General features: G+C 40.4%; 1 protein-coding gene across 2 annotated transcripts in view; it reads right to left on the bottom strand.

The window, feature by feature from the left end:
- LOC137334222 (receptor-type tyrosine-protein phosphatase gamma-like) overlaps positions 1-18,174 on the bottom strand; it is a 549,824-nt gene that overhangs the window by 147,775 nt on the left and 383,875 nt on the right. For both annotated transcript variants that reach the window (XM_067998832.1, XM_067998831.1), the window contains exon 9: positions 16,970-17,154. In XM_067998832.1, the coding sequence (XP_067854933.1) occupies positions 16,970-17,154 (185 nt within the window). The remainder of the gene's footprint in view (positions 1-16,969; positions 17,155-18,174) is intronic.

Here is an 18,174-nt window from a genome sequence, read left to right as displayed (position 1 = left end):
GGATGGTGTCCTCAGTGCGAAGACGGGACTTCATCTCCACGAGGACTGTGCGGTGGTCACTCCTACCAATACTGTCATGGACAGATGCATTTGCAACAGGTAGATTGGTGAGGACGAGGTCAAGTAAGTTTTTCCCTCGTGTTGGTTCGCTCACCACCTGCCGCAGGCCCAGTCTCGCAGCTATGTCCTTCAGGACTCGGTCAGCTCGGTCAGTGGTGGTGCTACCGAGCCACTCTTGGTGATGGACATTGAAGTCCCCCACCCAGAGTACATTTTGTGCCCTTGCTACCCTCAGTGCTTCCTCCAAGTGGTGCTCAACATGGAGGAGGACTGATTCATCAGCTGAGGGAGGACGGTAGGTGGTAATCAGCAGGAGGTTTCCTTGCCCATGTTTGACCTGATGCCATGAGATTTCATGGGGTCCAGAGTCAATGTTGAGGACTCCCAGGGCCACTCCCTCCTGACTGTATATCACTGTACCGCCACCTCTGGTGGGTCTGTCCTGCCGGTGGGACAGGACATACCCAGGGATGGTGATGGAAGAGTCTGGGACATTGGCTGAAAGGTATGATTCTGTGAGTATGGCTATGTCAGGCTGTTGCTTGACTAGTCTGTGGGACAGCTCTCCCAATTTTGGCACAAGTCCCCAGATGTTAGTAAGGAGGACCTTGCAGGGTCGACTGGGCTTGGTGTTTTGCCGTTGTCGTGTCCGGTGCCTAGTGGTCCGATGCCGGGTGGGCCTTCCGGTTTTATTCTTATTCTGACTTTTCGTAGTGAGATTTTACAACTGAGTGGCTTGCTAGGCCATTTCAGAGGGCAATTAAGAATCAACCACATTGCTGTGGGTCTGGAGTCACATATAGACCAGACCGGGTAAGGACGGCAGGTTTCCTTCCCTAAAGGACATTAGTGAACCAGATGGGTTTTTACGACAATCCGGTAGTTTCATGGCCATCATTACTGATACTAGTATTTTAATTCCAGATTTTATTTAATTAATTGAATTTTTTAATTAATTAATTGAATTTAAATTCGCCAGCTGCCGTGGCGGGATTTGAACTCATGACTCTGGATTTTAGTCCAGGCCTCTGGATTACTAGCCCAGTAACATAACCACTATGCTACCGCACTAAGCCAGCCAGTGACGCAAACCCGAGTGCCTGCTCATCTTGGCAATTGTCTTCACGGGGGAAGTTTACATTACTTGCAGCCCTGGCAAACAATCCATCCGTTACCTGCCTTATGCATTGAAGTGCAGCTGACTAGGAGACCCTCGATATGCCTCCAGTAGCTCCCTGGAAGGAACCAGAGGCAAAAAAATTGAGGGCAGAGGTGACTTTCACAGCCACTGGTAATGCATGGCCACCAGGTCCAGCATGGAGCAGCTCTTCTTCTCGGAGGCTGCAGATGTCTGCGACCACCTGTCCAATCTAAGCAGCCATGGCACCACTCATCCTGATGTTCTGTGTGTGGACACCTCCAAACTTTACAACTATATCTCTTACAACAAGTACTCTCTCCAAACCATTTCCCAGCGGGAACTGAAAGCAGCTGTGAGCAATGAGCCTTTATTCATATCAGGACACCTGACCTTTAACCCTACCCATGAAGTGATGATCAATCTCGCCTCCTTTTACTGCCGAGTTTCCCGAGCCCTGGGAAACCCATGCAGGAGACATTAAAGTCAAATTACTTTCAAAATCTCATGAAAGAACCCTCAGTAACATATTATAATGATGGTCCTGCCTCTCCAGAGCGGGTTACTTGGCCGCACCCAAACCTGCCTCGATTAAACCAGAAGTGGACGCATTCATGGCAGGCTGGGGTCAAGTTTAAGATTTTTGCAATTTTAACCTACCCCACGCCATTGTCTCACCCATCATGGGGGGATAAATTCCACCCTATGTGTTCTAGGTAGTTCATCAATGTAGGAACATGGGAACAGAAGTAGACCATTCAGCCCCTCGAGCCCGTTCCGTCATTTGGTAAGATCATGGCTGATCTGTGATCTAACTCCATATTCCTGCCTTTGGCCCATATCCCTTAATACCTTTGGTTGGCAAAAAGCTATCTCTTTTAGATTTAAAATTAGCAATTGAGCTAGCTAGAAGAGAGTTCCAAACTTCTACCACCCTTTGTGTGTAGAAATGTTTTCTAATCTCACTCCTGAAAGGTCTGGCTCTAATTTTTAGACTGTGCCCCCTACTCCTAGGATCCCCAACCAGCGGAAATAGTTTCTCTCTATTCACCCTATCTGATCCTCTTAATATCTTATAAACTTCGATCAGATCACCCCTTAACCTTCTAAACTCGAGAATACAACCCCAATTTGTGTAATCGCACCTCGTAACTTAGCCCTTGAAGTCTGGGTATCATTTTAGTAAACCTGTGCTGCACTCCCTCCAAGGCCAGTATGTCCTTCTGAACATCCGGTGCCCAGAACTGCTCACAGTACTCCAGGTGCAGTCTAACCAGGGTTTTGTATTGCTGCAGCATAATTTCTGCCCCCTTGTACTCTAGTCCTCTCGATATGAAGGCCAGCATTCCATTAGCCTTATTGATTATTTTCTGCACCTGTTCATGACACTTCAATGATCTATGTACCTGTACCCCTAAGTCCCTTTGGACATCCACTGTTTTTAACTTTTTACCATTTAGAAAGTACCCTGTTCTATCCTTTTTTGATCCAAAGTGGATGCCCTCACATTTGCCTACATTGAATTCCATTTGCCACAGTTTTGCCTATTCACCGAATCTATCAATATCCCTTTGTAATTTTATGTTTTCATCTGCACTGCTTACAATGCCACCAATCTTTGTGTCATTGGCAAACTTAGATATGAGACTTTCTATGCCTTCATCTAAGCCGTTAATAAATATTGTGAATAATTGAGGCCCCAAGACAGATCCCTGCGGGACTCCACTAGTCACATCCTGCCAATGTAAGTACCTCCCCATTATCCCTACTCTCTGTCGCCTTTCGCTCAGCCAACTTCCTAACCAAGTCCGTACTTTTCCCTCTATTCCATGGGCTTCTGTCATGGCTAACAATCTCTTATGTGGGACTTTATCAAATGCCTTCCCAATGTGAGTTCTGTTTAGAAAAGTAACTAGTTAAAAAAGGTCTTAGAATAAAATCTCGGGCTCATCAATCTTCTCCCCATTATGGAACAATGGGCAATTTTAGAGCCTGGCACAAGAAGCACATCACCAAGATAGTCCAGCTTCTCCACGATGGTACATCATGATCACACACAGCAAGCTGCTAAATTCTATCTCGCCCAACTGACTAATTCCATTACACACTAATCAGTTACAACCTAAAAGGCTTGCAACACTCCAAAACAAAACCCTTTGTTTTAGTTTTCTTTGTTAAACTGCTTGCTTGTGTAATAACAACCAAATCGTATTTAGTTCAAAGAGGACTTAAAGTTTTGCCTTTAGTGATGGTGAACTATACAATAAGAGTGCATGAATTAAGGCATTGTTTTTCACCTGGGTCCATAATAGAACGTTTAATATTAACCGTTACTTGATGCCATAGTTTGCTCCACGCAAATCAATTCATCAAATTTCTTCCAGGATAAATAATGAAAAGTTAACAAGATGGTGTTCTTTCTGCTACCATCTTCACACGTGATATATGCTGCTACTTCTTGATTTAATTTAGATAAGCATCTTTTCAAGAATAGCCAGTTATGACAATGGGGAACACGGCAATATATCATAGCCTTGACTACATTTTGATTGATTCCTGCAAGATTTCATAAAATGCATCATCTATTAATGTAACCCAGATAACAATATTTTTTGAAGAAATTGAAAACAGAAATGGAAATGAACGAAAGAGACCTTGAACTATAATGAATAGATGAAATCTGATTCTATTACGCGGTATGACAGCCCACAGGATAGTGCCTGAGGAAAAAGGACAATGACACTTTGTATTCCTGAATTTTCTGTGTACACAAATGTAATGAAGTTGAAAAAAAAATACAATGTCAATTAAAAATAAAAATGAATTTAGGAATTCAATTAAGTGTTACCTAAGCTAACAAATTCCCAAATATAAGAAGGACTTAAGAAATAGGGATATACAGGAAGGACTGAGACTGTTTCTTGTAGAATTTATTGGAATTAGTGGCTGAAATGCTGCTTCGTGCTGTTTTGTTTTGTTACATTAAAATGTAACAGATTGCAATACATCACTATCTGTATCTATCCAATTTTCAGAAAGTTCCATACCTTGTGCTATCTTCCTGCAAGCAGTTTTATCAGTATTAGCTTCAATTGCTTTCAATTCACCCAGACTTCCCTATTTGATGTAATCTTTACTCCCAACCGCTCTATATCTGAAAGATCATTTGATAATAGCATCCTGAAGTTCCCCATTGACGGCAATGGGAATTTCAGTCTTAGGCAAACACAGTCTACCCATCTCTATTTCTTTCATATAAGAAACCATCTGTGATGTCATATGGTAGGTGAAAAAATTACTTGATAGCCATTTTGTTCTTCCTGTCTAACTTTATTAGGGTATTCTGTGAAACCGCAGAAAGAGTTAAATAAAAATAAAATTTTAGGATCATGTATGTTTTGAGTTATTCCAATTTCTGTGCTGATTTTAGAGATGCCCCATCTAAATTATTGGTGCATGCTTCCAATTTCTCATCTCATTGGTCTTCCTTCAATCCTACCCATCAATCAATTATAGCCCCCAAAAACAATCTAAAATTCTCGAAGATAAATAACCTGCTGTTTCTCCATTATTCAAAGGCCACTTGCCTTGGAGTTATGTAGGACTCTGCGGGGCTTCAAGGTTTATTGGATACCTGCTTGTTTATCTTCATGCCTAGATTGTTGGCTATAAACACATTTATATTCCATATATCTGTAAATTCTATTTCAATTGTCATAATCTGTGAATGTCTTCCTCAGACCATATCAAATTGGTCCTTCTTAGACTCCACTTTTCCAATTCTCTTACTGTTATAAAAGGCAGGATGCTTATGCCTTAAATGCCAGCTAAGTACAGCGTTAGTCAAAAAAAGCCTCCAAACAAGCTTGACAGGGGAATGCTTTGGTCTTTCTAGGTATAAGTTTAACAAAGTGACAAACTATTGATTGGTATCCACTCATTTTACCATATTCAACACAAATAGTTATAAAATGCTGCAGAAAATGTCTTATTTGGAGATACGAACCAAATATTGCCACAGTAGGATAAAAATTAATCACTTCTGCGCTGGACATTTTAACTAATATTTTCACTGAAGGGATTTTATCACCTTTCAGATGAATGATTACATTCTCAACGTTGTATCTTCTAAACATTGCCGTTGTTACTGCCCTCAGAGACACTACTGTCATCCGTGTACGGAGTTAGAGAACACCGGCATGGTCCAAAATCCTGCATTTCCATATGTGCTAACTCAACCACAGTTGTCTCCTCATCTTCATGGGTTTCCACCTCCCGTAAATGGGATCCAAACTCACCGATTGAGTCAGAGCATTGAGCCTTCAACTTGGCACATTGGTTAATTAAATAAATCAAATTAATGCCCAAGTACCCAGTCTGGGTCACAATGGACCTTTTGTTTGCCCAGTTCCTCAGAATGCACACTTTAATGAGTGGGCCGCTAAAGAAAGAAAGAACTTGCATTTATATAGCACTTTTCACGAACTCAGGACATCTCACAGCACTTCACAGCCAATGAGGTACGTTTAGTATTGTAAAGTAGTAAAGTAGGAAACATGGCAGCTAATTTGCGCACAGCAAGGTCTCACAAACATCAATGAGATAAATGATCAAATAATCTGTTTTAGTGATGTTGGTTGAGGGGTAAATATTGGACAGGGGTGAACTCCCCTGCTCTTCTTCAAAATAGTACCATGGGATCTTTTACGTCCACCTGAGGGGGCAGGCGGGTCCTCGGTTTCACGTCTCACCCGAAAGAAGGCACCTCTGACAGTGCAGGATTCTCACAGTACTGCAGTGAAGTGTCAGCCTAGATAATGCACTCAAGTCTCTGGAGTGGGACTTGAACCCACAACCTTCTGATTCAGAGGCGAACTGATTGCCAGCAGCAGTCAATTTCAGCACACTGCTGGGTGTTTTTTTCCCAGTCCTCATCCCATCAAAAATATCTACAATTATTATCACTTGCGATTTTTATTTTTTACTGGAGAGTTCTAACCTCCGACATCAACTGGGACAAAGTTCCATGCAAGTTCCAAATCAACATTGTGATTTAGAACGCTCACCAAATGGGGACCACAAAGTTACTGTGAGACTGGTCATTTTGCCATCAAATGTGACGTTACCAACAGGACTATGCAGAAGTATAAGTACAACCACGAACCCGTTAAGGATCATAGTTATAATGTAAGTGTTGAGTCAACTATCACTCCCAGTTCTCTTTCAGCATCTCCTCTAGCTAATTCAATATTGTCCACTGAACAAGTACATTCCCCATTTTTCTTCTTCCAACATGTAACATCTTGCATTTATCTGTAACACCTTGCATTTATCTGTAACACCTTGCATTTATCTGTAACATCTCCCTGAACCAGTCAGAATCACTGAGACTGCCATGTTTCTGCCATCTTTAGGCAAGTAGTGACTCAGCATTTCTCCCTTCTTCAAATGACACCATGAATTTACTAAAAAAGAAATCTTAGGCCACAATCTACAACTCTATGGTAATAAGTCAGTTCATTGGTGTGCTGTGCTACAGAACCACTAATTAAGAATTGTCAAATAAAAAGGAATTGTTCACAGGCCAATCACATTACAACATAAATTGTTCCTTCCTCTCCATTATCCCATGACATACATACTTCGAAAATGTCAAAGAATAAAATTTGTTCCCTCTGTGCAACACATTTTGCATTTAATTTTACACAGGCAACTTTCTTATGAATCATTCTGTGCAGTTAGCTCATTTTTAAATTCTTTGATGTATTTTTGACAAACATTTGTGCTCATTATTGAAAACACTTCATTAAAAAAAAGTTTTACCCTTTGATTTAACTAATGTTTCCACTTGGTAAAAGACCACACAGAAAGTCAAAACTGAAATAGTGGGACTGTGAATGGAAGAGTGTCAATAGACAGATAGTTGTAGAAGCTGGCAGATGCAAGACTGTGATGGCAAGTATTCAGGCACTATGGCCACTCTGTTTATGATGGTGACTGACAACTAACTCATGTAGCTAACCTGCAGTTATAACAATACAATGACACCATTATTCATGTACCCTCTTATTAGTCTGTGCTATTAGTTAATTAGTCTAAGTAAATTTAATTGCTCATTTTCTAATTATTTCATTATTCCCACAGAAAATGGCCTGTATTGTTGTGTAATTAGCTGAGGTATAGTCTGTTTCCCCTTACTGATGATATTTTGTTCCTGAAGAAATTAATGATATTTCTGCAGCAGGCAATACTTGACTCTGAACTCTTTATCAAATCAAAGCAATATCAGTGTAGAATCATAGAAATCGTATAGCACAGAAGGAGGCCTTTTGGCCTGCCGTGCCTTGGCCGGCTCTTTGAGAGAGCTGACCAATTTCGTCCCAATCCCCAGCTTTTTCCCTATAAACCTGCAAATCAGTCCTCTTCAAATACATTTTGAAAATTCCTATGGAATCTGCTTTCACCACCCTTTCAGATAGTGCATTCCAGGTCTTAACAACCCTCTGTGAAAAAATTTCTCCTCATGCTGCCCGCTTGATTGGCACCCCATCCACCACCTTAAACATTCACTCTCTCCACTATGGCTGCAGTGTGTACCATCTACAAGATACACTGCAACAACTTTCCAAGGCTTCTTCGACAGCACTTCCCAAACCCACGAACTCTATCCCCTAGAAGGACAAGGCGCGTGGGAACAACACCACCTGCACGTTCCCCTCCAAGTCACACGCCATCCTGACTTGGAAATATATCACCGTTCCTTCATTGGTGCTGGGTCAAAATCCTGGAACTCTCTACCTAATAGCACTGGGGGAGTACCTTCACCACACAGACTGCAGCGGTTCTTGGCGGCGGCTCACCACCGCCTTCACATGGGCAATTAGGGATGGGGAATAAATGCTGGCCTTGCCAGCGACACCCACATCCCATGAATGAATCAAAAAAAAATTGCCTTCTAGTTTTTTTGCCAATTATTTTAAATCTATCACCTCCAGTTACTGACCCACTTGCCAAAGGAAAGTTTCTCCCAACTTGCTCTATCAACACCCCTTATAATTTTGAATACCTCCATTTGATCTCCCCTTAATCTTCTCAGCTCTAAGGAGAACAATCCCAGCTTCTCCAATCTCTCCACAAAACTGAAGTCCCTCATCCCTGGTATCATCCTGGTAAACCTCCTCTCTAACCTCTCCAAGGCCTTGTCATCCTTCCTAAAGTGTGGTGCCCAGAATTGTACACAATACCCCAGCTGAGACCTAACCAGTGATTTGTAAAGGTTTAGCATAACTTATTTGTTTTTGTATTCAATGCCTCTATTTACAAAGCCAAGTATCACATACGCTTTCTTAACTGCCTTATCAACTTGCCCTGCCACCTTCAAAGATTTGTGAATATGCACCCCCAGGTCCCTCTGCTCTTGCACCCCCTGAAAATAGTACCATTTAGATTATACTGCCTCTCCATGTTGTTCCTCCCAAAATGCATCATTTCACACTTATCCATATTAAATTGCATCTGCCATGTGTCTGTCCATTTCACCAGTCTGTCTATGTCCTCCTGAAGTCTGCTATTATCCTGCTCACTATTTACTACGTTACCAAGTTTTGTATCATCCGCAAACTTTGAAACTGTACTCCCTATACCCAAGTCCAGATCATTTATATATAACAAGAAAAGCAATGGTCCTAATGCAGACCCCTGGGGGACCCCACTGCATACTTCTCTAATGGTCAGAAAAACATCTGTTCACCACTACTCTCTGCCTCCCATCCCTTAGCCAATAATGTACTCAAGTTACCACCGTCCCTTTAGTCCCATGTGCTTCTATTTTCCAAATAAATCTGTTATGTGGTACTTTATCAAATGCCTTTTGAAAGTCCATATATACATCTACTGCACTACCTTCATCAACCCTCTCTGAAACTTCTTCAAAGAACTCATCAGGTTAGTTTGACACGACTTGCCTTTAACAAATCCATGGTCCTCCAAGTGAGAATTAATTTTGTCCCTGACAATGGTCTCCAGTAGTTTTCCCACTACCGACGTTAGACTGATTGGCCTGAAGTTCCAGGTTTATCCTTCTCCCCTTTTTTGAATAGAGGTAGAACATATGCAATCCTCCAATCTTCTGGCACCACTCCCATATGCAAAGAGGATTGAAAGATTGTGGTCAGACGTTCTGCTATCTCCCTCCTAGCTTCCCTAAGCAACCTAGGCTGCATCCCGTCTGGACCAGGTGACTTGCTAACTTTGAGTGATACCAACCTATTTAGCACCTCCTTTCTATCTATTTTTATCCTGTCCAATATCTCTACTCCCCCCTCCTCTACTGTGACATTAACTTCATCCTTTTCTTTTGTGAAGACTGAAGCAAAGTACTCATTCAGTATCCCAGTCACTTCTTCTGCTTCCACAAGAAGATTTCCTTTTTTGTCCCTAATCGGCCCCACCATTCTTTTAATTACTCTTCTACTTTTTATTTGTTTATAAAAGATTTTTAGGTTCCCTTTTATGTTTTCCACTAATCTTATCTCATATTCTCTCTTTACCCTTCTTATATCCTTTTTCAATTTCCCCCTGCAACCTCTGTATTCTGCCTGGTTATCTACTGTATTCGCTACCTGACATTTGTCATAAACCTCCTTTTCCTGCTTTATTTTAATCTCTATTTCCTGTATCATCCAGGGAGCTCTAGCTTTTGATGCCCTATCTTTCCTCCTAATGGCAATATGCTTGGTTTGTACTCGAACTATCTCTGCCTTGAAGGCCTGCCATTGCTCATTTACTGTTTTCTTGGCCAATCTTTGTTTCCAGTCCACCTGTACTGGATCCCTTCTTAAATCACTGAAATTGGCTCTCTTCCAGTTGGGTATTTTCACCGTTGATTTTTCTTTGTCCCTTTCCGTAACTACTTTAAACCTAATTATATTATGGGGAAGGAAGGTGGGGGCGGTGGGTAGCTGTACTAATCAGAGACAACGTAATGGGCAATAGGAAAAAGGTGCATAAGTAACATTAAGATAGAAACAGAATCAATATGGATTGAGCAAAGGATAACAAGAGATCGATCACGTTAACAGGTATATTCTACAGACCACCTAATAGTGGAAGGGAAGTGGAGGATGAATTATGTAGACAAATCTATGAAATGAGTAAAAAGCATTGAATAATAACCATGGGAGGTTTCAACTATCCCCAAATAAACTGACAAGGAGGTAGGGAAAGGGGAAAAGGGAATGGAATTTTTACAGTATGTACAGGACTCGTTTCTTACCCAGTATGTGAGAAGCCCACAATAGAGGAAACACTGCTTGGTCTAATAATGGGAAATGAACCAGAGCAGATAAGTGAAGTAAGCGTAGGGGAATATCTAGGCAATAGCTGTCATAAAATACGGTTTAAAATAATGATTGAGAAAGACAGCAGTAAGACAAAGATCAAAGTAATAGATTGGAAAAAAGCTAATTTTGAGGGGATAAGAATGGAACAAGGGAAAAATACGGGGAAAAAATTGATGGACAGAGAAAGAGAGCAGCAGTGGGCAATATTTAAAATGGTGATCAATAGACTTCAGGAGAAATATATTCCTCTAACAAACTCACCAATAATGAAACTCTATGGGTGACTAAAGAGACAACGGTAAAATTGAAACTAAAGAAAAAGGCATACTCTAAGTACATAGGCAGTAAAAGAGAAGATTACAAAAGGGAATACGAAGAGGTTAGGAAAGAAGTAAAAAAAACAATTAGTAAAGCAAAGAGGAACTACGAAATTAAATTATCGAGGAATATAAAAAGAAATAAAGTATTCTATAGACACATAAATAACAAAAGAAAAATCAGAATAGGGATAGGGCCACTAAGGGATGCACAAGATAAACTCACAGGTAATAACAGTGAAATGGCAGAAAGATTGAATAGTTACTTTGCTTCAGTATTTACCAAGGAGACCAACAAGGTAGGCATAACATTAGAAGAAGAGATTAAAAAGACACAAAAACATTTAAGGTAGAAAGGGGGGGAGGATAATTGTTAAACTAATCAAAGTTAGAGAAGATAAAATCCCTGGTCCAGATGGATTGCATCTGCAAATATTAAAAGAAGTTAGGGAGGAGACAGCAGAGCCACCAGTACATGGTATAAAAATTCTTTAGAAAAGGGAATAGTGCCAGAGGACTGGCGGACAACTAATGTTATTCCTATATTTAAAAAAAGGAGATAGAACAAATCCAGGGGACGACAGATCACTTAGCTTAACGTTGTTGTTAGGAAAAATAATGGAATCTTTACTCAAAGATGTAATAGAAAAATATCTAGAGAACGAAAATATAATGAAGAGTAGTCAGCATGGATTTCAGAAGGGAAAGTCATGTTTGACCAACCGTATTGAATTCTTTGAAGAAGTAACAGAAAGAGTAGACAAGGGTAATGCAGTAGATGTAATATATTTAGATTTTAAAAAGGCCTTCGACAAGGTACTGCATTGTAGGCTCATGACTAATGTCAGAGCATGTGGAGTCAGGGACCCGTAGCAGAATGGATAACAAGTTGGCTACAAAACGGAAAGGAATAGAATTGAAAAGCAGAGAAGTTATTTTAAACTTGTACAGAACCATGGTTAGACCACAGTTCTGGTCTCCAGAATATAGAAAGGATATAGAGGCATTGGAGAGGGTACAAAAAAGATTCACAAGGATGATACCAGAGTTCAGAGGATATACTCATCAGGAAAGGCTGAACAGGCTGGGGATCTTCTCTCTAGAAAAGAGAAGGCCAAGGGGTGAAGATAATGAAAGAGTTTGATAGGGTAGACGTAGAGAAAATGTTTCCACTTGTGGGTGAGTCCAAAACCAGAGGTCATAAATATAAAATAGTCGCCAATAAATCCAATAGGGAATTCAGGAGAAATTTCTTTCCCCAAAGAGTGGTAAGAATGTGGAACGCGCTACCATAAGGAGTAGTTAAGACAAATAGCATAGATGCATTTAAGGGGAAACCAGATAAGCACATAAGGGAAAAAGGAACAGCTAATAGGGTTAGATGAAATAGGGAGGGAGGATGCTCATGTGAAGCATAAATGCCGGCACAGGCCAGTTTGGCTGAATGGCCTGTTTCTGTGCTGTAGTTTCGATGTAACTCGATTATGATCACTGTTACCCAGATGTTTTCCCACTGAAACACACTCCACTTGCCCTGCTTCATTCTCTAGAACTAGATCCAGCACTGTTTCCTTCCTCGTTGGGCTAGAAATGTACTGATTAAGAAAGTTCCCCTGAACACATTTTAGGAATTCTTCATCCTCCTTGCCCTTTACACTTTTTTTTCATCCAGTCCATATTGGGGTAATTGAAGTCCCCTACTGCTACTGCTCTATTATTTTTACATTTCTCTGAAATTTGCCTACAGATTTGTTCCTCTATCTCCTTCTCACTATTCGAGGGTCTATAGTAAACACCCAGCAATGTAATAGCTCCTTTTCTGTTCCTTAACTTGAACCAAAATAGAGTGTTCTGGAGTTCACACATGGTACAACATGTGCATGCGATGGGCTTCAGCTGTTCTGCCATGTTAGCTAACAGTTATTTAAAACTGTTTGTTTAGCTTTAAGGCTATTTAACTGTTTAGCTAACACTAAAACTCTAACCACTAAAAAAAACTAACCACTAATGAAAACACTAACCACTAAAAACACCAACAAACTAAATACTTATAAGATCATAAGAAATAGGAGCAGGAGTAGGCCATACGGCCCCTCGAGCCTGCTCTGCCATTCAATAAGATCATGGCTGATCTTTGACCTCAACTGCACTTTCCCGCCCGATCCTCCCTTGGAGTCCAAAAATCTATCGATCTCAGTCTCGAATATACTCAATGACTGAGCATCCACATCCCTCTGGGATAGAGAATTCCAAAGATTCACAGCCCTCTGAGTGAAGAAATTTCTCCTCATCTCAGTCCTAAATGACTGACCCCTTAACCTGAGACTATGCCCCCTAGTTCTAGACTTTTTTGGTCATCCTTTGCTGGTTTCTAAAACTCTCCCAATCCTCAGGCTTATGACTCTTCTTGGCAATATTATAAGCCTCTTCTTTTAATCTAATACTATCCTTAACTTCTTTAGTTAGCCACGGATGGATCACTTTTCCCGTGGTGTTTTTATTCCTCAATGGAATGTATATTTGGTGAGAATTTTGAAAGGATGACCAAAAAATTGATAGAGGGAGAAAATAGAAAATAGAAAACTAGCAAGAAATATAAAAACAGATTGTAAGAGCTTCTACAAGTATGTAAAAGGGAAGAGAGTAGCAAAAGTAAACATGGGTCCCTTAGAGGTTGAGATGGGAGAAATTATAATGGGGAATATGGAAATGGCAGAGATGTTAAACAAATATTTTGTATCTGTCTTCACAGTAGAAGACACAACAAACATACCAGATATAGTAGGGAACCAAGAGTCTAATGAAGTTGAGGAACCTAAAGTAATTAATATTAGCACAGAAAAAGTACTGGAGAAATTAATGGGACTAAAAGCCGACAAATCCCCTGGACCTGATGGCCTACATCCTAGGGTTCGAAAAGGGGTGGCTGCAGAGATAGTGAATGCATTGATTGTGATCTTCCAAAATTCCCTAGATTCTAGAACGGTCCCAATGGATTGGAAGGTAGCAAATGTAACACCACTATTCAAGAGAGGAGGAGAGAGAAAACAGGGAACTACAGGCCAGTTAGCCTGACATCAGTCTTCGGGAAAATGCTGGAATCTATTATTAAGGATGTGGTAATGGGGCACTTAGCGAATCATAATATGAGTCAACATGATTTTATGACTCAATATGAAATTCTATCATATTATGATCACTCTTCCCCAGAGAATCCCTTACGATGAGATTACTAATTAACCCTGTACTTAAGTCCGAAACTAGAGTCTTAAACTTAACAAAGCCAATTACATAATTATGAGGGGGGGAGAGTTGGCTAAGGTTGATGGGGAAATTAAATTAACAGCTATGACAGTAGATAAGTATTGGTAAACATTTACTTACAGTAATTAACCCTGTCTCATTACACAAGACAAGATCTAAAATAGCCTGTTCCCTGGTTGGTTCTACAACATATTGTTCTAGGAAACTGTCTCGAATGCATTCTGTGAACTTGTCCTCCAAACTATTTTTGCCAATTTGATTTGCCCAGTCTATATGAAGATTAAAGACCCCCAAGATTATTGCATTACCTTTGTTACAAGCTCCTCTTATTTCTTGATTAATAATCTGTCCAACAGTATAACTACTGCTTGGGGGTCTGTAAACTACTCCCACCAGTGTTTTCTGCCCCTTGTTATTTCTTATCTCCACCCATACTTATTCAATTTCCTGATCTTCTAAGTCAAGATCCTTTCTCACTACTGTCTTTATCTCATCTTTATTATCAGGGCTACCCCCGCCTCCTTTTCCACTCTGCCTGTCTTTTCGAAAAGTCAAGTACCCTGGAATATTTAGTTCCCAACCTTGGTCACCTTGCAACCATGTTGCAGTAATGGCTACTAGATTAAACCCATTTATCTCTATTTGTGCCATTAATTCGTCTATCTTGTTATGAATGCTTTGTGCATTCAGATAAAGCACTTTTAATTCTAACTTTTTACTATTTTTCCCTGATTTGACCGTATTCACTTATGCACTATTACCATTAAACTTTCTGCCCTTCCTGACATACTCTGCTTATCTTTACCCAAATTGCTATACTGCTCTATGGCCGTGGCTTTTCTCTTTAGATTTATAAATTTACTCTTACCTGAACCCTTCACCACCACCATTTTTAAAAAAAGTTCAAAGCCCTATCTACCACCAGAGTTATTCAATTTGCCAGGACACTGGTCCCATTCTGGTTTAAGTGAAGCTCGTCCCATTGGAACAGTACCCTCTTTTCCCAGCACAAGTGCCAGTGCCCCATGAATCGAAACCCGTCTCCCACACCACTCTTTGAGCCACGCATTTAATTCTCTGATCTGTTTGACCCCCCCGCAATTAGCGCATGGCTCAGATAGTGATCCAGAGATTATTACTTTTAAGGTTCTGCTTAGCTCCCTCCTACGTGAACCACGACAACTGGATCCTCCCCCTCATGCTCCAAGTTCTTTTCCAGCCATGAGGAGATATCCTTGACCTTGGCACCGGGCAGGCAACACAGCCTTCAAGGCTCCTGGTCACGGCTGCAGAGAACAGTATCTATCCCCCGACTATACAATCCCCTACCGCTATCACATTCCCTTTTACTTCCCCCTCTTGAATGGCCTCCTGTACCACGGTGCCGTGGTCAGTTTGCCCATCTCCCTGCAGTTTTTGTTCTCATCCATACAGGTAGCAAGTACCTCGTACCTGTTGGACAAGGGACTTTTTTTTCCCCCTCTATTAAGTTGCAGTGTGTTTTTCCATCCTTCTGATAGTTCCCAGTGTAACTTACCCCCGTCACTCCTCCTCGGCTCTGAGGTTAACCAGGCCCAGGGGCACAGAGATTGAACAAGACAGTGAATATCCTACCTCTTATTTCCCAGGATCTGATTCACTCGCTCCTTCACCACAGTCTCCGATAATTTGTCCCCCAGCGACCTTCACCTGACTTGCAATCTCCTCCGCCTCATTCTTCATTGATAAGCAGTGTATATCAGTGATCTGGGCCAAATGGTTAGCTCACAGGTTTGGAGGATTCAGGCTACCAGTCGATGTAAATCAAGCTGAACCTGACTTGCACATATATTGTCATTCTTTCATTGGAATTCCCTACCTAATACCATCGTGGGAGTACAATCACCACAAGAACTGCAGCAATTCAAGTAGAAGACATCACCACCTTCTCTGGGCAACTAGGAATGGGCAATAAATGCAGTCTTGTCAGCAATCCCAAGCACAAATAAAAAAAAAATCCAGTGTTATATAAAGGATTTTAGCTTAGTCAGCTGCCTTTATTCAGGGCTGTATTTCAGTTGCATGTTGCTTTTTTGAGTTTTCAGCTTTTTTAAAGCTGTTTATTAGTTTTTCAGAGTTTCCTGTATTTAAAGATTTTTTCCAAATGAAGATAAAGTTATTTTAAGTTAAAGTTACAGTTGCTGGAGTTGGCACTTGGAGCTGTTGACAACAACACCGCTTAAAGTTGGAAGTCATAGCTCCAATGTTCCAACAACAATGTAGATGCAATTTTTTAGGGTCTAAAAGTCTTCCATTGGTGCTTCAAAGTTACAGACTTAGAGTTGGCAAGAGGTTGATGGACTTCAATGCACTGCAGCTTATTACAGTAGTGTTCTCATTGCAGTTGTTTCCCTTTGTATTCTAATGTTACGCCACTTAATGCGGTAAGTACATTTGTGCATGACACCGAGAGGTTTCGATATTTCACTGTGGGCTGTGGATAGTGGTGCATGGAGACTGTTGTAGCACCACTCTCCTGAAACCAGACTTAAAAACTCAGCAGTAAGTTAAAAGCACCCTTTGCTTCACAGGAGGGCATAGCTCAGCAAGAATTAAGAAGAGGGAATGTTGAAGAAAGAAAAGGAAAAGAAAAAGAAAAAAAGACAGAATGAGAGACTGAAAGACAGAAGGACAGATAGAAAGAAGTTGCATTTATATAGAGCCTTTCACGACCTCAGGACATCACAAAATGCTTTACAGCCAATTAAGTTCTTTTGAAGTGTCGTCACTGTTGTAATGTGGGAATTCTATCTGTAAACACTGGATATTTTCATTGAAAACAAACAGAAACAGACCAATGGGAGACTTACCAAATTGTGATCATTTTTTTTGGTGAAAGTTTGCTCTTTTTCCCCTTCATCTTTTGTCCAGCTATAGGAGATCAAGTAGTTTATAATAGGAGGGTGGTAGATATTTTCTGGTCTGTTCCATGTGACGAGTAAGGCAGTCCTGTTCACTGGCTGCACGGTCATATTCACTGGTGGGCTGCTGCATACTGAAAGGGGGGAGAAAAAGAACTTAACACTGTTGGACTATTGCCAAATATTCAAGTTCCCAGAACCCAAACTTTCCTTGCTTTCAGGAAAAAATACATGCAGTTCATAACACCGACATACCTGACCTGCAGCTTTCACAAAGGATTACATTAACCCTGAAATGATGAACTTCTGTTAAATCCTACAGCTAAATATTTTTAATCACTTGCCGTTTATAATAGCAATCGATTGATTTAGTGCTTAGTAGGATGAAAGGATACAATGTTAAACACACACATTAGAGTAATGTATGTACTGCATGCTCTGTATAAGACATAAAATGTTTGAAGGGCACAATTTCTTACATCAAAGGCTTATGAGTGAGGGTGGGGTGTAGTGTTGTCTGGATTCGCTGAAAAACTACTCCATTTCTATATTCTAAAGTGGTGCAGAAATGCTCACATTCTCTAAGGATCAAATACAGATTTTCATAATGAATTATTAAGTTATTTTGGGAGGTAGAAGTTAATTGGAAGATAACTTAATATTATAACAGAACTCACTGGCCTAGATTGTCCAAATTAACAGTCATGTGACAATTTTTGCTTTGAGTAAGGCATTAAAATTAAACAATCATTAAATGTTTGCTGTAGTAACTATGGCAATTTGCACCTTTCATACACTGAACTACATTGTGTTTTGTTCTGAAGTTTTGAGAAAAGGTTTAGAAAAAAAGGAATTCTGCAAGCTTATTAAAATTCCTCACTATGAGTAGAACTCATGATTTAAATGACTACACGATTGCATCAAAAACAATTTAGTAACACATTTTAAGTGTTAGCAACAACATCTCATGTGTGACAGATGAAAGACCTACACTATAAATCTGTCTTTATATATGTTAATGCAAATTAGCCAATCTATATATGGCTATATATAGACTATATGGTTATATAGAACCTTGGTTAAACCACATTTGGAGTACTGTACACAGTTCCGGTCCATATTATAGAAAGGATATAGAGGCTGTGTGAGGTGGG

The sequence above is a fragment of the Heptranchias perlo genome, chromosome 17, assembly GCF_035084215.1.
Source record: "Heptranchias perlo isolate sHepPer1 chromosome 17, sHepPer1.hap1, whole genome shotgun sequence".
In the NCBI taxonomy this organism is placed as follows: Eukaryota; Metazoa; Chordata; class Chondrichthyes; order Hexanchiformes; family Hexanchidae; genus Heptranchias; species Heptranchias perlo.
This window is presented reverse-complemented; position numbering and strand designations above follow the sequence as displayed.